Source organism: Crinia signifera, chromosome 4 (assembly GCF_055691185.1).
Source record: "Crinia signifera chromosome 4, ASM5569118v1, whole genome shotgun sequence".
In the NCBI taxonomy this organism is placed as follows: Eukaryota; Metazoa; Chordata; class Amphibia; order Anura; family Myobatrachidae; genus Crinia; species Crinia signifera.
In genome coordinates this window covers 290,226,267-290,246,406 of record NC_139220.1, presented here as the reverse complement: position 1 = coordinate 290,246,406, position 20,140 = coordinate 290,226,267, and the positions used below count along the sequence as shown (strand labels likewise).

Genomic DNA, 20,140 nt, shown 5'->3' with positions numbered 1-20,140 from the left:
ACTGTATGTATACAAATGAGGAAAGAACAAACAATGTTGCAAAATCTTATAACAGTGTATGGAATGTCTGTGACTGAGAACGGGAGCTCGATACAAGAAGGTCTCGTTTCTGCTGCTCATAAATCTGCTTGTGTGGATTGTTAACACTTTTACAGCTTTATTCTACTGAGACTCACATTGGTAATGCTGGAATAATCGTTTGTTGAAAATCATGCGACCTTTCCCATCGTGTGCAGCCGCCTCCTGCTGCTGAGGAAGCAGGTCCTGTTCCCAACAGCTTCCCTACGTGTGATAATACCTCCAGTACGACTCGAGTTGTCACTCTCACAGACCCAATGTCATATAGTTACCATCTGATAGGCACACACGCATCATTAGACACGTTTACGCTTGCTATGCAATCAGAGTCCTTGTGTAGAATATTTGCAGCAGGTGGAGTCGTCGGCCTGAAAGCGCTCTATTGTCCCTATTGTAGCGGTTTCACAATGAGCAAGTTGTGAGGCTGGACTCCTCCCTCAAAAACCAAAGGTCTTCGTCCAGGTCCGCCCTAAGATTATAAAAAGAAGACTGCACCGCAGTAACGTACGTCGTCATACAAAAGGTTTCCAGTTTCACTTAGAGCGGAGGAGACGAAGCTAGAATGTCCGGCAGAGGCAAAGGTGGTAAGGGGCTCGGGAAAGGAGGCGCCAAGCGCCACAGGAAGGTGCTGAGAGATAACATCCAGGGCATCACCAAGCCTGCCATCCGCCGCCTTGCCCGACGAGGAGGCGTGAAGCGCATCTCCGGACTCATCTACGAGGAGACCCGCGGGGTGCTGAAGGTCTTCCTGGAGAACGTGATCAGGGACGCCGTCACCTACACCGAGCACGCCAAGAGGAAGACCGTGACCGCTATGGACGTGGTCTATGCTCTGAAACGCCAGGGGCGCACTCTCTATGGGTTCGGGGGCTAAACGCTGAGGCGCCTCTGATCCTCTCACCCACATAAAGGTCCTTTTCAGGGCCACCCACCTATTCCTCGTGAGAGCTATATAACATTGAGCTAGCATTACTGCCGCTCGTGGCGGTCCCCTGACTATACGTCGGCGGAAGTAAACGAAGATGAACTTACAAAGAAGTATCATTTCTTTAGGTTACATGTTGCATGCATGTAATTTGTAACAACTCGCACAGGCTGAGAAGATTGTTCTAAATCTGTAACAATGATACGTGCTGCAGCCTAGACTGTAATCCTTTGTTTCTGAGATGCCTCCAAAATATGGTGGACAAGAACTTGTCTTAATCTAATGAATACAAGTTATTATTTTAACAAAATAGACTGCAAGAGACAAATTCTTAAAAATGAACCGGGCTTTCATACAGTTCCGTCTTTGAAGACGCTGAAACCTCGGTGTCCTGGCAGTTGATCTACACTACTTTGTGAAAGTCAATAAAAGAATTAAAAAAAAGACCCATCACATCACATGGCCTCAGGACTGAGATGAACATGTTCATTCGCATTTGGCCCCAGGGACGTAGATTTGACACTGTGCTCTCCATGATTATAACGTACTGCATGATCATTATGACACTACAATACTAAAGACCCGATCAAAGTGAAAAAAAAAAAAAATACATGATATAACTATAGATTGAGTCCCGTTGGACTCTATAAGAGCGCTCTATAAAGAACATTATTATTATTATTATTATTATTATTATTATAAGGTTCTGCGGCGCCTGTCATTCTAAATTATACATATCTACAGTATCTTTAATAGCTGCAGACTTGGAAGTTAAAAATACAATGGTAAACGTGATGTAACTATATGAATAGGAGATGTAGGAGCAGAAACATATAAACACCGTATCCCGGATCCTTTTAAATTCTTAACGTGCAGCATGTAAAGCAACGTATATGAAGTGGATGGATGACTACAGTAGCTGTCACAAATCCCAGCTAACACTGGTAAACATGATGCATTTATGCTAATGTGCTTGAATTCTATACACCGGCTTCGTATGCCGATTATTTTATCCCAGGATCTGAAACAATCGGCCATGGCTAGAAAAGGCGGGGTTTTTTTGAATGCTCCAAACGGTTGTATTAAACCAATCGATAGAGGAGGCATGCCCACACTGTCCAATCAGCGTGCAACACTGTGTATAAATAGAATAGCAAGGGGGCGACGTTTCTAATACAGTCGGTACTGTAGCTGCACGCATTTTCTTTTGTGATCATGGCCAGGACCAAGCAGACAGCGCGTAAATCCACCGGCGGGAAAGCTCCCCGCAAGCAGTTGGCCACTAAAGCCGCCAGGAAAAGCGCCCCAGCTACCGGCGGCGTGAAAAAGCCTCACCGCTACCGACCAGGGACCGTCGCCCTCCGCGAGATCCGCCGCTACCAGAAATCCACCGAGCTGCTGATCCGCAAGCTGCCCTTCCAGCGCCTGGTGCGTGAGATTGCCCAGGACTTTAAGACCGACCTGCGCTTCCAGAGCTCTGCCGTCATGGCCCTGCAAGAGGCCAGCGAGGCTTACCTGGTGGGGCTCTTCGAGGACACCAACCTGTGCGCTATCCACGCCAAGAGGGTGACCATCATGCCCAAAGACATCCAGCTGGCCCGCAGGATCCGAGGGGAGAGGGCATAGAGATATTCGGCACTCCTATACACGCAACACCACAAAGGCTCTTTTCAGAGCCACCAAATCTTTCTGAACGAGCTGAAGCGTAAAGCACATTGGTGTTTGAGTGGAATGATGTCAATTCCTTTAACGGGGGGACAGACACCCGGGCTCCAAATTGGTACCCACAGCGCATGTTCCGCTCCTACCTGGCTTTCACCCTGCTTCTGAACCACCTCCATATGCTTTGCGCAGGGGGACTACTCCTAGTCTTCGCTACGAAAGGTTAGACTAGTAGATCACACGTGTGTAAGAGGTGCATTTCGAGAAGTTTAAAATGGCATTTTCTAGGGAAGTAAAAGCACGTGCGGCTTCCCGGTCCTCCTCACCAGGCACGAAATGTTACTATACGGGCTGAAGCATAAGCTACAAATAAGTGATTTTTGCTTCCTGGAACCTTGTTCTTAACGCCTCGGTTCCTTCCTTTGTTCCCCGCTCCTGCCAGTATGAAGGGCAGATCTCATCTGATTGTGATAGGCAGATGCACAAGCTCCGTCGATGCAGGGAACGGTCAATCACTACCGGCCTTCACCATAAACATGATTAGAGAAGGGACGAGGTTTCCTTACATGGATCAAGCTCTCCTGCCCTTCGACTGTTTCCAGAGCTAGCCTCTCCTGTCCCAACAGATTCATGGGGCAGGTTAGCCGGGGCATTTACACCCTCCCTTCCTCCCTCCCGTACAAAGGTCCCGGGTACCACTTCAACCTTTCCCGCTAAATCGGGCTAAGGACTGACATTTAGCCAGTTTATAGAGATGAATCAGCACTTCACAGTCGGGGTGGGTGGCTCTGAAAAGAGCCTTTGGGTCAATAACGGGTAAAACATCTGACGGTCACATCACTTGCTCTTGGCTGGCTTGTGGCTCTCGGTCTTCTTGGGCAGCAACACGGCCTGGATATTGGGCAGTACACCTCCCTGGGCGATGGTCACTCCACCCAGCAACTTGTTGAGCTCTTCGTCGTTGCGCACAGCCAGCTGCAGGTGGCGGGGGATGATGCGGGTCTTCTTGTTGTCGCGGGCAGCGTTACCGGCGAGCTCCAGAATCTCAGCCGTCAGATATTCCAGAACCGCGGCCAGATAGACGGGAGCACCGGCTCCCACACGCTCCGCATAATTTCCCTTTCTCAGCAGACGGTGAACGCGACCAACCGGGAACTGTAGACCGGCACGAGATGAGCGAGTCTTGGCCTTTGCCCGGGTCTTGCCGCCTTGTTTGCCTCTTCCTGACATGCTAAAATGTTCAATGGGCGCGTTTCTTCAAATTCGAAACTGTACTGCGTGCAGACAATGCGCTCTCGATATCGCCCTCCTCTTAAATATACACTCAGGAGGGTCCAGTTCTTGCTGTGTGATTGGTCTGTGCAGGAACCTGATCTGCATTGGTTACTGTGTAACTGGACCAATCTGCAAATGGCGGGCGGGGTTTCGCCGACATCACTCGTAGCCAATAGTGTTACCAGCAGCGAGGACGCCTCGTTTGCATAAGCTGCCTATAAATAGAGCCGATCTGGAGCGGCACAGGACAGATTTTTTCTGCAACGACTCAGAAACGATTATCTGCCAATATGCCTGATCCAGCCAAGTCTGCGCCGGCTCCCAAGAAAGGCTCTAAGAAAGCCGTGACCAAAACCCAGAAGAAAGATGGGAAGAAGCGTAGGAAGACCAGGAAGGAGAGTTATGCCATTTACGTGTACAAGGTGTTGAAGCAGGTGCACCCTGATACCGGCATCTCCTCCAAGGCTATGGGCATCATGAACTCCTTCGTTAATGATATCTTTGAGCGCATTGCTGGGGAAGCTTCCCGCCTGGCTCACTACAACAAGCGCTCCACCATCACCTCCAGGGAGATCCAGACCGCCGTACGCCTGCTGCTGCCTGGAGAGCTGGCCAAGCACGCCGTGTCCGAGGGCACCAAGGCCGTCACCAAGTACACCAGCGCCAAGTAATCTCCCCTTCTTCTCCCTCCCCACACCAGCACAAAGGCTCTTTTCAGAGCCACCCACCTCCTCTCTAATCGAGCTGTAACTATGATGGTTTTTGCTGTGTCCATGCTCCGACCGATATAACTGACTTGTGACGTACCCTCTAGCTATTGTTAACCCTACTGGGTCACACAAAAAAGTGCCTTTATCTCTACCACTTGCAAAGCTGCATTCTGTATTTCTCTTTCTAGGGGATCTGAATCCAGTTTCAAATGTAGGACCGGTTCATTACGTTGCAGATGTCACTGGCTGCTTAAATACACAAAAGATACATGCGACCCATAGGGTGGCCAATGTACACCGTTGGCAATGGATCGCTGTCTTTTTTTTCTGAATGAAGTGTGCAGTACGTCAACGTAGCTCAGTACCCAGTTACTTCTATGACCTCCGGTTCCGTTTCGATGCATTTAATTAAGGGTGAACACGTAATTCCTGCTCAGGCACACTTGGTTCCTACTGTAACACGCACACACTTGATTGAAAGGCGATTACAGTTCAGAGCGCCGCAAAGCTGAAATACGCACCGAGTCCGGGAGCCAGGGAAACGTTACAGTAATGGCTTTAATTTCCCGCCGATATCTGAGCGACTCTCATTGTGTGGGTCCATTGTCATTACCAATTCCCCCACTTTCAAATTAAAAATATACAATGTATCTATATCTATTCCACGTATAATAAAATGAAGGGAAAAAAATAAAATAAAACTAACAACGTTGGGTCATTACGTTTCATCAACACAAATATTCACCACAACGTAGTTGAATGATTTAGTTCTCTTATCAAGCTGATTTTTTACACTGGGTATTAACCAAGAAAAAAAAAAGAAAACAATACCAAGAGAGCAGTTACTATAAATCGAAACATAAAACAATATCTTCTTGTAGCGAACAAAAGGAAAACAATCCAAGGGTTGTGCTTATGAACGAATGGCAAGGCGAGCCATGACTCCGCCTTTAAGTCCAAGTCACCCATCAGGTCCGCTTTCCACTTTATAAAAGCCGCTGACAGGAAAGCTTACTCATTCTTACTGATCGTCACAGATTTTTTGAGAATGTCTGGAAGAGGTAAAGGTGGAAAGGGGCTCGGCAAAGGAGGCGCTAAGCGCCACAGGAAGGTTCTCCGTGACAACATCCAGGGCATCACCAAGCCTGCAATCCGTCGTCTAGCTAGACGAGGGGGTGTTAAGCGTATCTCGGGACTCATCTACGAGGAGACTCGCGGTGTGCTGAAGGTGTTCCTGGAGAATGTGATTCGTGATGCCGTCACCTACACCGAGCACGCCAAGAGGAAGACTGTGACCGCTATGGACGTGGTCTATGCTCTGAAGCGCCAGGGCCGCACTCTCTATGGGTTCGGGGGTTAAATTCTCAGGTGCCTCTCATGCGGTCACCCACACACGCACAAAGGCCCTTTTCAGGGCCACCCATCTTTTCTACGAGAGCGCTGTTACATCCTCCATGTTTAATGTGGCTATTTACCGGGTCCTAATATGAATTCATCACCTAGCAGTGAGGTGGGTGGCGGGTGCAGTGGTTCCTTTTTGGTGTCGGTGATCGTGTAATTAGGTAATCCGCAATATATAGAAAAAGGTTACGTTACAAACCACGCTGTTAGCGACCACTGCACAGAGGCATATACGTTTTCCGGAGAATTGTGTTTTAAAGGGTCACGAGGAATGCAGATTGAAGAACGTTCCAGTCCGCCTTCTTTGCGATTTACTAAGCTCTATATATACTGTATGTACCCTTGCACTCATACGGTTTGCAGCAGTTAAAATACGAGGCAGCGCTAACGAGTTCTATAGTGGTGAATCACACACCTTCCCTGACAGCTCTGCCACAGATTGAGCTTGCCCTTACAGAGGATGTAGGGCATCAGAACCGGCTGGGAGGGTATGGTGCCACAGGTGAATGCCGCCGGTTTACAGCGATTCATTGAAATGCGCACTAAAACGCTATGCGCTATGAAGCGTTTATTGAAGAGAGCTGATACGTAACGGTCTCATTAATCCCACTTCCCAGCACATATGTAGAATTGTAAAGTGACTGAATTTAAGGGGCAAACTAGAACATTCTGGTGTACCTATTGATTACAAACTGAAGGGCGCTGCCATCAGGCCACGCCCTGCGCTCACAGCTCTGTCGAGAGAGGGTGGGTGGCTCTGAAAAGAGCCTTTTGGGGGAGAACAAGGGAGCGAGGATGCGGCGGTTCAGGCATTACTTCTTTGCCGCGGCTTTCTTGGGCTTTGCTGCCTTCTTGGCTGGGCTTTTTGCGGCTTTAGGCTTCGCCGCCTTCTTGGCCGGACTCTTGGCGGCTTTGGGTTTCGCTGCCTTCTTGGCCGGACTCTTGGCGGCCGCCTTCTTCGGCTTCACCGCTTTAGGCTTCTTCGGGCTTTTGGCAGCTGCAGCTGGCTTCTTCACCTTCTTCGGGCTCTTGGCTGCACTCGGAGCTTTCTTGGGCTTCTTCGGGGATTTGGCCACTTTCTTTGCAGCAGGTTTCTTGGGCTTCAGAGACTTCTGGGCAACCTTATTGCTCTCCGCCTGCTTCTTATTGAGCTTGAAGGAGCCGGAAGCGCCGGTGCCTTTTACCTGAGTGAGAGTTCCTTTGGTCACCAAACTTTTTACACCCAGTTTCACGCGGCTGTTGTTCTTCTCCACATCGTAGCCTCCGGCAGCCAGAGCCTTCTTCAGGGCGGCAAGGGAAACTCCACTGCGCTCTTTGGAGGCGGCCACGGTTTTTACGATCAGCTCGGAGACGCTGGGTCCAGAAGACTTGGCGCTCTTCTTGGCTCCTCCCGCAGCTTTCTTCGGCTGCCTCTTCTTCTTGGATGCGCCCTCTGATGGAGGGACAGCGGCGGGTGCAGTCTCTGCCATGTTAACACAGACAAAAGGCACAACAAATAAAAATGCAGTACTACTAGCGCACGAGTCACGACAATCGCGTTCTGGATTCTTATATACACGGCAGGCTGTGCTGTGATTGGCTGCTGGGCGTCCAGTGTCCTGTGCTCTCATTGGCGGGATAAGCAGAAGTGTGAAACCTTTCCCTGTCTGAGTTGCAGGGACAATCAGCTGTTACCTTGTGTTTCCATAGCGCAAAAAAACAGTCATCAATAGCGCATGAGGTGAGCAGCGAGGTGCCTCTTTGCACCACACCCGTACTCCAAGGTCTCCCCTATCCCTGTATGCCCACTGCTAGCCTAGAACCTGCGGACCGGGGCAGGAAAATCGAATTGATACTCACCCACACCAGGCTGGATCTGCCCGGCATGTAACCCGTTTCTCCTTTACTGTGACATTAATATGTCCCACCCGGGCTTCTTCTCTCCTCGCAGCCCTGGAGATAATGAAGGTGAGCTGCGGGACACACGGTGCAGAGCAGTTAGCCTGTTGAAACCATTTAAGCTGATGTGCGAGGTCATGTACACACAGCTGGCTAACACAGGCAGCTTGCATTCCAAGGTAGCCTCTATAAACTCTAGTTTCTATTCCGAGATCAGTATACCTACTAGCACAGTCGATAGCCGAGGACAGCGGGTGCCACATCCACTAAATTGTCTCAAAGAAACCCAAGGAGTTCATCACTCCACTCTGTTTATGCTAGTTATACAGTACGTGTCAGTAAATGGCTATATTCACAAGGTTGTGTTTCTTTCAGACTGCTATGAAACACACCTCCAGCGAAATAGCTTTAGTTTACATTCAGCCAGAGCTCAAATCAGTTCAAAAAAGACTAACGGGTGCAAAAAAACAGTCAAGGGCCAATACTAGGAGTCGGTTGGAAGTGGTTGTTATGCTATTGTAGCACACCACAATGACAGGACCACGGGGCCAGCCTTATAGTATACACTGTAATACTGCTCTTGTTAGTTTAGTTTTTGTCTTGGGCTACTTGGCATAGTAGTCCGGTTTGCATTGCAATCCCTGTCCGCACTCATCTCCGCATTAAGAATTGCGCTAGAATTGCTTTGGGGACTCCTGCCAGGAAACACCGTGGGAATCTAGGCCTAACTTAGTTGTGTGGATTACCTGTACTCTATTTGCGCAGATACTTATTTGCAGTTTCTTATATAAAGCCTTCTGGAGATATGGCCTCCAGAACTGAACACAGTACTCTACATGAGGTCGTACCAATGACCTATACAGTGGGATTATTACTTCTTTCTTTCTACCGCTGGTACCTCTCCCTATGCAACCAAGCATCTGACTTGCCTTCTTCATTGCTTTGTTACATTGCCTACCTGCCTTTAAGTCCCCTGAAATAGTGACACCTAGACCCCTCTCTTCCTCAGTAGTTTCCATTATAGTGCCATTTATACTATATTTAATCTTTGGATTTTTGAGACCCAAGTGCATGATTTTGCATTTTTTTATTTGACATTAAACTATAGTTGCCATGCTCTTGACCTGGGGTAGCCAACCCTAGTCCTCGAGAGCTACCAACAGTGCATGTTTTGCAGGTCTCCTCACAGAATCACAAGTGAGCTAATTAGCTCCATCTGTGTATCTTTTAAAATGTGTCAGTGATTAATGAGTGCAGCTGTGCAGCAGCTAGGTTGTCTGGAAAATGTGCACTGTTGGTAGCTCTCGAGGTCTAGGGTTGGCTACCACTGCTCTTGACCATTCCTCTAATCTGCCTAGATCACCAATCATTTGTTTTACCCTTCCTGGTGTGTCTACCCCGTTGCATACCTTTGTGTCATCTGCAAAAAGGCACATTTTACCCTCAATTCCATGTGCAATATCACCAATACAGATAATAAAAAAGCACTGGTCCATGTACAGATCCCTGGGGTACCCCACTTGTAACCTTTCCCTCCTTTGACTGTACTCCTTTTACTACAACTCTCTGTTTTCTGTCCTAAAAGCATGCTCTTATCCATTCAACTATCTTGAAATCCAATCCCAAGCTTTCAAGGTTATTTAACAGTCTGCGATGTGGGACAGTGTCAAAAGCCTTACTAAAGCCTAGATAACCTACATCTACAGCCCCACCTTGATCTATTACTTTAGTCACCCAGTCAAAGAAGTCAATAAGATGTGTTGGACATGATCTTCCCCCAGTAAACCCATGCTGTTTCGGATCCTGTAAATTGCTGCTTTTGAGATATTCTACAACTCTTTATTTTAAGAGTGCTTCCATAAATTTCACTACTACTGATGTAAGGCTCACTGGTCGATGGTTGCTTACCTCTTCCTTTCTTCCACTTTTGTGCAGTGGGACTACATTCGCTGTTTTCCTGTGCTCTGGGATTACTCCAGTAGCTAGTGACTGGTTGATTAATTCTGTTATTGGTTTTACCAGCTCCACTTTAAGCTCTTTTAGTATCCTTGGATGTATCCCATCTGGCCCCATTGATTTATCCACTTTCAGTTTTGACAGTTCTCTGGGGACTTACATTGTCCCTCTCAAGAAGACATCCACTCTATGGGGTAGGGAGGCCAATCCCGGGATCGGCGGGATCCCGGGATTTTGGCCTAAAAAAGGCGGGATTTAAATCCCGGGATTGAGCCTTCCAATCCCGGGAATGCGGGATTAGTGCCCGATAGCCACACTGCTGTCTGCCGGTATTTTACTGATAGGAACAGTGTGCTGTAGCGGCATCATGGCGGTGGCCGGGCTGCGCAGCGTGACCCCTGACATCACGTCACGCTGCACAGCCCGGCTGCTGTCATACCGCTATAGCACACTGTTCTGTACTAGGTTGCCTGGCCACACACCTGCCCGCTGAGCAGCTCATCCTCCCTGGCCGCCCGCTGTGCAGCTCGTCCTACCTGGCCGTCCGCTGTGCAGCTCGTCCTACCTGGCCGTCCGCTGTGCAGCTCGTCCTCCCTGGCTGCCCGCTGTGCAGCTCATCCTCCCTGGCCGCCCACTGTGCAGCTCGTCCTACCTGGCCGCCCGCTGTGCAGCTCGTCCTACCTGGCCGCCCGCTGTGCAGCTCGTCCTTCCTTGCCACCCGCTTGCTGGAGATGTTCCTGCTACTGCCTGTCACCACCTCCATGTAAGTGACAGTGCAGTGCAGGCAGGGAGATAGTGGTTTGGGATTATTCTGCCTTTAATTGATTTACGGTGTGGGCAGTTTGGGGGGGATGGGGACAGCTGTGTTTTTTTTTGTATCAGGGAGGCCAATCCCGGGATCCCGGGAATCCTGGGATTGAGCATTTTTCAATCCCGAATCCCGGGATTGAAAAAATGCCCCGGGATTGGCATCCCTACTATGGGGGGAGATTTACTAAGAATACAATATATCATATTCGTATTCTTAATACGAATGAATATGAATGCATACGGCTTTTTCAGCCGTATGCAAATTCCTGTTCCGGAAGGTAATATACAAAGCAGTCAGATACGACTGCTTTGTAAACCTCCGATGGCGTATTCATTTGTATTAGCGGCCATATATATGGCCGCTAATACGAATTCATATGGCCATTCTGCACGGATCAGGCAGATCCGTGCAGGCTGTGCTGTGTAAAAAAAAAAAAGTCCAAGCATGCGGAGAATTAAAGGGCACGCTGGCCCTTGTAGTTCAACGGTATTAAAAATAGTCAAATAAACACACACTGACAAACACAAGAAAAATAAAACTTTATTTCATCCAAAGCCCACACATACTGATACTTACCTATCTTGAGCCCGTAAGGTAGGTCCCTGGGTCCGGTGTCCTGGGGGTCCGGTGTCCTGGGGTGCTGGTCTGGTGTCCTGGGGTTCTGGTCCGGGGGTCCGGTGTCCGACGCAATCCATAGGGGAACCAGAGGAAGTAAACTTACAACTGTCCGGCGAAGATCACGTCCTCTTCAATTCCTGCAGTAGCCTGCCTAAAATCTAACATCTTTGTTTTTGTGTGCGATGAGTCGGTTTCTGTCTTTATTTTGATCCATACTGCTTGATAGTCACTGTATTATTTATTTATTTACAGTTTCTTATATAGCGCAGCAGATTCCGTTGCGCTTTACAATAGTAGACAGTGATAAAACAAATTGGGTAACAACAGACAGACTTGGAGGTAGGAGAGCCCTGCTGCAAGTTTACAATCTATAGGAATATAGGAGGGAAAGAGGCACCAGTAATAGCATAGCAGTCCCACCAAGTTACAAGTCCAGAAGGGAAGAAAATAATACATAAGTGCCTCAGAGGGTTATGCGTGTAGAACTTAAATATGATAGGCTTGCCTGAAGAGGTGAGTTTTCCGGGAACACTTGAAAGTTTGGAGGCTAGCGGAGTTCTTATTGTGCATGGAAGGGCATTCCATAGGATAGGAGCAGCCTGATGAAAGTCCTGTAATAGTGAATGGGAGCTAGTGTTCCGTGCAGAAGAGAGACGCAGATCTTGTGCAAAGCGGAGTATAACTGTATCCTAGGTTTTCACCCACATTTACATCAGATATTCTGTCACCAGAACTTAGACATAGAATTTGATGGCAGGTGAGACATTCTTGGACCTTCTTCATTTTTTCCATACTTACAGTATTCTCAAAACTAATTCTTATTTTATTGTAATTATTATTATTATTATTATTATTATTATTATTATTATTATAATTTGGTCTATTCCAGGCATGATTAAACTGTATTATCATCTGCCACAATTCATGGGAGGCTATTCAACTTGTCAGCTACTTTTTTTTTTGCTGAAACAACTTTTCCTCAAATTTGCCTCTTAATCCATTTCCTTACAGTTTCCTGTCATGTCCTAGGACTAAGAATGTTTCCGTCATTTACCTTGACTGTTTGATTTGCCCCTTTTTTTGTGTGCCGTGTCTAAGGTATTACCTTCTGGAGACATGGGCAACGGATCTTAACATGGCACTCTGTACGGCTCTGTATCAATGACCTTTACTGTGGTAGATACAGTACATTAAAAAGAGAATCCCATTGGATCCTTCCTTTTCCATCTCAGAAGTTCCCATCATAGTGTCGTAAAATAAAAAATAAAAAATTAGAATATGGACACCTTCATTGGAGATACTCCATAGGGCTGGAGAGACAGAAGGGTGATGGGAGAAATGTAAGGAGCAGCCAAAACAGAAGGAGAAGGGTAGCGTCATGTAGGCCTCTAACATTAGGCAGCTGCTTAGGGGCAGGATCGGGAGCGGGCATCATCGAGTCTGCCCACCACAAAATCAGGGAATCAGACAAGACATTAAACAGACGTGGAAGACGGAAAAGGACTGGTTGGGAAAAGGGAAGCGACGCAGGGCTTTAGAACCAGAAGGGAATTGGCTAAGGTTAGGGAGAAATCACAAGGCTGGAGAGACAGAAGAAACAGCCAGGTATGAGGAAAGGAGTGGGTGGCAGAGGAAGAAAGAGGGGGTTGGGGGGGGGGGGGGGGGTAGGGGCTGGAGAGACAGAATGAGTGCTGGCAGAAGCTGGCTGACAATGGATGAATGGATGGCTGGGGAGACAGAAGGCGCTGATTGTATATTCTCCCTGTACTTGCGTGGGTTTCCTCCGGGTACTCCGGGTTTGTTCCAAAAATATACTGGTAGGCTAATTGGCTCCAAACAAAATTAACCCTAGAGTGTCTGTCTGTGTGTGTGCATATGTGTGGTAGGGGATATAGATTATAAGCTCCACTGGGGCAGGGACTGGTGTGAATGTTCAAATATTCTCTGTAAAGCGATGCGGAATCTGTGTGAGCTATATAAGAAACTGTAAATTAATTCATTACAATCACTTATTTATTTTAGTCCATTCTCGTCCTCAAATTGTCTGTTAAGGTCCTAATTTATGTTTGTGTATTTGTAATAAACAATAAAGACGGATGATCGGTCTCCGGTCGTTGCTGATGATGATCATTAAGTTCTTACCACTCTTCTCCCAATTCACTAACATGGGGATTCTATTGAAGATGGGTTGTTGACCGTAGCATGATAACAGATACAATCTGATTGGTGGTTGCCATTGGCAACAACCCATCTTCAGTGGAACTCCCATCTCAGTAAATGTAGCCCAACGTCACTCACATTGTCATTTGAGGGTTATGCCGTGTGTTCGGGTATTGTGGTGCCGTTTATTGTCCCCAGCTTCTGTTCTTTAGTGTTTTATTAATGGTTTAATAGTTTCAAATGAGAGGATTTTATTAGCTCCTGAAATCATCCCGGAGAGATCGTGCGTTCATTGAAGAACTAAGGTTACACAGAGAGGAGGACCACTTGTTGCATTTCCCTCTTTGGTTCAGATTTGTTGTATCAAAAAGACTCCTCTACCGCACTGTATGTATACAAATGAGGAAAGAACAAACAATGTTGCAAAATCTTATAACAGTGTATGGAATGTCTGTGACTGAGAACGGGAGCTCGATACAAGAAGGTCTCGTTTCTGCTGCTCATAAATCTGCTTGTGTGGATTGTTAACACTTTTACAGCTTTATTCTACTGAGACTCACATTGGTAATGCTGGAATAATCGTTTGTTGAAAATCATGCGACCTTTCCCATCGTGTGCAGCCGCCTCCTGCTGCTGAGGAAGCAGGTCCTGTTCCCAACAGCTTCCCTACGTGTGATAATACCTCCAGTACGACTCGAGTTGTCACTCTCACAGACCCAATGTCATATAGTTACCATCTGATAGGCACACACGCATCATTAGACACGTTTACGCTTGCTATGCAATCAGTGCACGCACAGTATAGAGGATGAGTCCTTGTGTAGAATATTTGCAGCAGGTGGAGTCGTCGGCCTGAAAGCGCTCTATTGTCCCTATTGTAGCGGTTTCACAATGAGCAAGTTGTGAGGCTGGACTCCTCCCTCAAAAACCAAAGGTCTTCGTCCAGGTCCGCCCTAAGATTATAAAAAGAAGACTGCACCGCAGTAACGTACGTCGTCATACAAAAGGTTTCCAGTTTCACTTAGAGCGGAGGAGACGAAGCTAGAATGTCCGGCAGAGGCAAAGGTGGTAAGGGGCTCGGGAAAGGAGGCGCCAAGCGCCACAGGAAGGTGCTGAGAGATAACATCCAGGGCATCACCAAGCCTGCCATCCGCCGCCTTGCCCGACGAGGAGGCGTGAAGCGCATCTCCGGACTCATCTACGAGGAGACCCGCGGGGTGCTGAAGGTCTTCCTGGAGAACGTGATCAGGGACGCCGTCACCTACACCGAGCACGCCAAGAGGAAGACCGTGACCGCTATGGACGTGGTCTATGCTCTGAAACGCCAGGGGCGCACTCTCTATGGGTTCGGGGGCTAAACGCTGAGGCGCCTCTGATCCTCTCACCCACATAAAGGTCCTTTTCAGGGCCACCCACCTATTCCTCGTGAGAGCTATATAACATTGAGCTAGCATTACTGCCGCTCGTGGCGGTCCCCTGACTATACGTCGGCGGAAGTAAACGAAGATGAACTTACAAAGAAGTATCATTTCTTTAGGTTACATGTTGCATGCATGTAATTTGTAACAACTCGCACAGGCTGAGAAGATTGTTCTAAATCTGTAACAATGATACGTGCTGCAGCCTAGACTGTAATCCTTTGTTTCTGAGATGCCTCCAAAATATGGTGGACAAGAACTTGTCTTAATCTAATGAATACAAGTTATTATTTTAACAAAATAGACTGCAAGAGACACATTCTTAAAAATGAACCGGGCTTTCATACAGTTCCGTCTTTGAAGACGCTGAAACCTCGGTGTCCTGGCAGTTGATCTACACTACTTTGTGAAAGTCAATAAAAGAATTAAAAAAAAGACCCATCACATCACATGGCCTCAGGACTGAGATGAACATGTTCATTCGCATTTGGCCCCAGGGACGTAGATTTGACACTGTGCTCTCCATGATTATAACGTACTGCATGATCATTATGACACTACAATACTAAAGACCCGATCAAAGTGAAAAAAAAAAAAAATACATGATATAACTATAGATTGAGTCCCGTTGGACTCTATAAGAGCGCTCTATAAAGAACATTATTATTATTATTATTATTATAAGGTTCTGCGGCGCCTGTCATTCTAAATTATACATATCTACAGTATCTTTAATAGCTGCAGACTTGGAAGTTAAAAATACAATGGTAAACGTGATGTAACTATATGAATAGGAGATGTAGGAGCAGAAACATATAAACACCGTATCCCGGATCCTTTTAAATTCTTAACGTGCAGCATGTAAAGCAACGTATATGAAGTGGATGGATGACTACAGTAGCTGTCACAAATCCCAGCTAACACTGGTAAACATGATGCATTTATGCTAATGTGCTTGAATTCTATACACCGGCTTCGTATGCCGATTATTTTATCCCAGGATCTGAAACAATCGGCCATGGCTAGAAAAGGCGGGGTTTTTTTGAATGCTCCAAACGGTTGTATTAAACCAATCGATAGAGGAGGCATGCCCACACTGTCCAATCAGCGTGCAACACTGTGTATAAATAGAATAGCAAGGGGGCGACGTTTCTAATACAGTCGGTACTGTAGCTGCACGCATTTTCTTTTGTGATCATGGCCAGGACCAAGCAGACAGCGCGTAAATCCACCGGCGGGAAAGCTCCCCGCAAGCAGTTGGCCACTAAAGCCGCCAGGAAAAGCGCCCCAGCTACCGGCGGCGTGAAAAAGCCTCACCGCTACCGACCAGGGACCGTCGCCCTCCGCGAGATCCGCCGCTACCAGAAATCCACCGAGCTGCTGATCCGCAAGCTGCCCTTCCAGCGCCTGGTGCGTGAGATTGCCCAGGACTTTAAGACCGACCTGCGCTTCCAGAGCTCTGCCGTCATGGCCCTGCAAGAGGCCAGCGAGGCTTACCTGGTGGGGCTCTTCGAGGACACCAACCTGTGCGCTATCCACGCCAAGAGGGTGACCATCATGCCCAAAGACATCCAGCTGGCCCGCAGGATCCGAGGGGAGAGGGCATAGAGATATTCGGCACTCCTATACACGCAACACCACAAAGGCTCTTTTCAGAGCCACCAAATCTTTCTGAACGAGCTGAAGCGTAAAGCACATTGGTGTTTGAGTGGAATGATGTCAATTCCTTTAACGGGGGGACAGACACCCGGGCTCCAAATTGGTACCCACAGCGCATATTCCGCTCCTACCTGGCTTTCACCCTGCTTCTGAACCACCTCCATATGCTTTGCGCAGGGGGACTACTCCTAGTCTTCGCTACGAAAGGTTAGACTAGTAGATCACACGTGTGTAAGAGGTGCATTTCGAGAAGTTTAAAATGGCATTTTCTAGGGAAGTAAAAGCACGTGCGGCTTCCCGGTCCTCCTCACCAGGCACGAAATGTTACTATACGGGCTGAAGCATAAGCTACAAATAAGTGATTTTTGCTTCCTGGAACCTTGTTCTTAACGCCTCGGTTCCTTCCTTTGTTCCCCGCTCCTGCCAGTATGAAGGGCAGATCTCATCTGATTGTGATAGGCAGATGCACAAGCTCCGTCGATGCAGGGAACGGTCAATCACTACCGGCCTTCACCATAAACATGATTAGAGAAGGGACGAGGTTTCCTTACATGGATCAAGCTCTCCTGCCCTTCGACTGTTTCCAGAGCTAGCCTCTCCTGTCCCAACAGATTCATGGGGCAGGTTAGCCGGGGCATTTACACCCTCCCTTCCTCCCTCCCGTACAAAGGTCCCGGGTACCACTTCAACCTTTCCCGCTAAATCGGGCTAAGGACTGACATTTAGCCAGTTTATAGAGATGAATCAGCACTTCACAGTCGGGGTGGGTGGCTCTGAAAAGAGCCTTTGGGTCAATAACGGGTAAAACATCTGACGGTCACATCACTTGCTCTTGGCTGGCTTGTGGCTCTCGGTCTTCTTGGGCAGCAACACGGCCTGGATATTGGGCAGTACACCTCCCTGGGCGATGGTCACTCCACCCAGCAACTTGTTGAGCTCTTCGTCGTTGCGCACAGCCAGCTGCAGGTGGCGGGGGATGATGCGGGTCTTCTTGTTGTCGCGGGCAGCGTTACCGGCGAGCTCCAGAATCTCAGCCGTCAGATATTCCAGCACCGCGGCCAGATAGACGGGAGCACCGGCTCCCACACGCTCCGCATAATTTCCCTTTCTCAGCAGACGGTGAACGCGACCAACCGGGAACTGTAGACCGGCACGAGATGAGCGAGTCTTGGCCTTTGCCCGGGTCTTGCCGCCTTGTTTGCCTCTTCCTGACATGCTAAAATGTTCAATGGGCGCGTTTCTTCAAATTCGAAACTGTACTGCGTGCAGACAATGCGCTCTCGATATCGCCCTCCTCTTAAATATACACTCAGGAGGGTCCAGTTCTTGCTGTGTGATTGGTCTGTGCAGGAACCTGATCTGCATTGGTTACTGTGTAACTGGACCAATCTGCAAATGGCGGGCGGGGTTTCGCCGACATCACTCGTAGCCAATAGTGTTACCAGCAGCGAGGACGCCTCGTTTGCATAAGCTGCCTATAAATAGAGCCGATCTGGAGCGGCACAGGACAGATTTTTTCTGCAACGACTCAGAAACGATTATCTGCCAATATGCCTGATCCAGCCAAGTCTGCGCCGGCTCCCAAGAAAGGCTCTAAGAAAGCCGTGACCAAAACCCAGAAGAAAGATGGGAAGAAGCGTAGGAAGACCAGGAAGGAGAGTTATGCCATTTACGTGTACAAGGTGTTGAAGCAGGTGCACCCTGATACCGGCATCTCCTCCAAGGCTATGGGCATCATGAACTCCTTCGTTAATGATATCTTTGAGCGCATTGCTGGGGAAGCTTCCCGCCTGGCTCACTACAACAAGCGCTCCACCATCACCTCCAGGGAGATCCAGACCGCCGTACGCCTGCTGCTGCCTGGAGAGCTGGCCAAGCACGCCGTGTCCGAGGGCACCAAGGCCGTCACCAAGTACACCAGCGCCAAGTAATCTCCCCTTCTTCTCCCACCCACACCAGCACAAAGGCTCTTTTCAGAGCCACCCACCTCCTCTCTAATCGAGCTGTAACTATGATGGTTTTTGCTGTGTCCATGCTCCGACCGATATAACTGACTTGTGACGTACCCTCTAGCTATTGTTAACCCTACTGGGTCACACAAAAAAGTGCCTTTATCTCTACCACTTGCAAAGCTGCATTCTGTATTTCTCTTTCTAGGGGATCTGAATCCAGTTTCAAATGTAGGACCGGTTCATTACGTTGCAGATGTCACTGGCTGCTTAAATACACAAAAGATACATGCGACCCATAGGGTGGCCAATGTACACCGTTGGCAATGGATCGCTGTCTTTTTTTCTGAATGAAGTGTGCAGTACGTCAACGTAGCTCAGTACCCAGTTACTTCTATGACCTCCGGTTCCGTTTCGATGCATTTAATTAAGGGTGAACACGTAATTCCTGCTCAGGCACACTTGGTTCCTACTGTAACACGCACACACTTGATTGAAAGGCGATTACAGTTCAGAGCGCCGCAAAGCTGAAATACGCACCGAGTCCGGGAGCCAGGGAAACGTTACAGTAATGGCTTTAATTTCCCGCCGATATCTGAGCGACTCTCATTGTGTGGGTCCATTGTCATTACCAATTCCCCCACTTTCAAATTAAAAATATACAATGTATCTATATCTATTCCACGTATAATAAAATGAAGGGAAAAAAATAAAATAAAACTAACAACGTTGGGTCATTACGTTTCATCAACACAAATATTCACCACAACGTAGTTGAATGATTTAGTTCTCTTATCAAGCTGATTTTTTTACACTGGGTATTAACCAAGAAAAAAAAAAGAAAACAATACCAAGAGAGCAGTTACTATAAATCGAAACATAAAACAATATCTTCTTGTAGCGAACAAAAGGAAAACAATCCAAGGGTTGTGCTTATGAACGAATGGCAAGGCGAGCCATGACTCCGCCTTTAAGTCCAAGTCACCCATCAGGTCCGCTTTCCACTTTATAAAAGCCGCTGACAGGAAAGCTTACTCATTCTTACTGATCGTCACAGATTTTTTGAGAATGTCTGGAAGAGGTAAAGGTGGAAAGGGGCTCGGCAAAGGAGGCGCTAAGCGCCACAGGAAGGTTCTCCGTGACAACATCCAGGGCATCACCAAGCCTGCAATCCGTCGTCTAGCTAGACGAGGGGGTGTTAAGCGTATCTCGGGACTCATCTACGAGGAGACTCGCGGTGTGCTGAAGGTGTTCCTGGAGAATGTGATTCGTGATGCCGTCACCTACACCGAGCACGCCAAGAGGAAGACTGTGACCGCTATGGACGTGGTCTATGCTCTGAAGCGCCAGGGCCGCACTCTCTATGGGTTCGGGGGTTAAATTCTCAGGTGCCTCTCATGCGGTCACCCACACACGCACAAAGGCCCTTTTCAGGGCCACCCATCTTTTCTACGAGAGCGCTATTACATCCTCCATGTTTAATGTGGCTATTTACCGGGTCCTAATATGAATTCATCACCTAGCAGTGAGGTGGGTGGCGGGTGCAGTGGTTCCTTTTTGGTGTCGGTGATCGTGTAATTAGGTAATCCGCAATATATAGAAAAAGGTTACGTTACAAACCACGCTGTTAGCGACCACTG

General features: G+C 48.0%; 3 protein-coding genes across 3 annotated transcripts; 2 read left to right on the top strand and 1 right to left on the bottom strand.

Moving 5' to 3' along the window:
- The first annotated feature begins 640 nt into the window (after window positions 1-640).
- On the top strand, window positions 641-6,010 carry LOC146073143 (uncharacterized). The gene is made up of 6 exons (XM_083180326.1): window positions 641-939; window positions 1,001-1,019; window positions 2,195-2,539; window positions 3,548-3,799; window positions 4,213-4,428; window positions 5,606-6,010. Exons 1-6 carry the CDS (start codon window positions 641-643, stop codon window positions 6,008-6,010), a joined length of 1,536 nt encoding a protein of 511 aa, XP_083036452.1.
- Window positions 6,011-6,863: 853 nt separating this feature from the next.
- On the bottom strand, window positions 6,864-7,520 carry LOC146073142 (histone H1.01-like). The gene has a single exon (XM_083180325.1). It carries the CDS (start codon window positions 7,518-7,520, stop codon window positions 6,864-6,866), a length of 657 nt encoding a protein of 218 aa, XP_083036451.1.
- Window positions 7,521-14,520: 7,000 nt separating this feature from the next.
- On the top strand, window positions 14,521-19,880 carry LOC146073141 (uncharacterized). Its single transcript, XM_083180324.1, has 6 exons — window positions 14,521-14,819; window positions 14,881-14,899; window positions 16,066-16,410; window positions 17,419-17,670; window positions 18,084-18,299; window positions 19,476-19,880. The coding sequence occupies exons 1-6, from the start codon at window positions 14,521-14,523 to the stop codon at window positions 19,878-19,880; spliced, it is 1,536 nt and encodes a 511-aa protein (XP_083036450.1).
- Window positions 19,881-20,140: the final 260 nt, after the last annotated feature.

What these genes read in the sequence shown, in the direction of transcription:
- LOC146073143 (XM_083180326.1), top strand. Translation starts at nt 641, where the DNA reads ATGTCCGGCAGAGGCAAAGGTGGTAAGGGGCTCGGGAAAGGAGGCGCC. An exon ending in TTTCCCTTTCTCAGCAGACG is followed by an intron (nt 3,800 to 4,212) that starts GTGAACGCGACC and finishes GCAACGACTCAG; the next exon opens with AAACGATTATCTGCCAATAT. An exon ending in TGGGCATCATGAACTCCTTC is followed by an intron (nt 4,429 to 5,605) that starts GTTAATGATATC and finishes TCCGCCTTTAAG; the next exon opens with TCCAAGTCACCCATCAGGTC.
- LOC146073142 (XM_083180325.1), bottom strand. Translation starts at nt 7,520, where the DNA reads ATGGCAGAGACTGCACCCGCCGCTGTCCCTCCATCAGAGGGCGCATCC.
- LOC146073141 (XM_083180324.1), top strand. Translation starts at nt 14,521, where the DNA reads ATGTCCGGCAGAGGCAAAGGTGGTAAGGGGCTCGGGAAAGGAGGCGCC. An exon ending in TGGTGGGGCTCTTCGAGGAC is followed by an intron (nt 16,411 to 17,418) that starts ACCAACCTGTGC and finishes CTTCTTGGGCAG; the next exon opens with CAACACGGCCTGGATATTGG. An exon ending in TTTCCCTTTCTCAGCAGACG is followed by an intron (nt 17,671 to 18,083) that starts GTGAACGCGACC and finishes GCAACGACTCAG; the next exon opens with AAACGATTATCTGCCAATAT.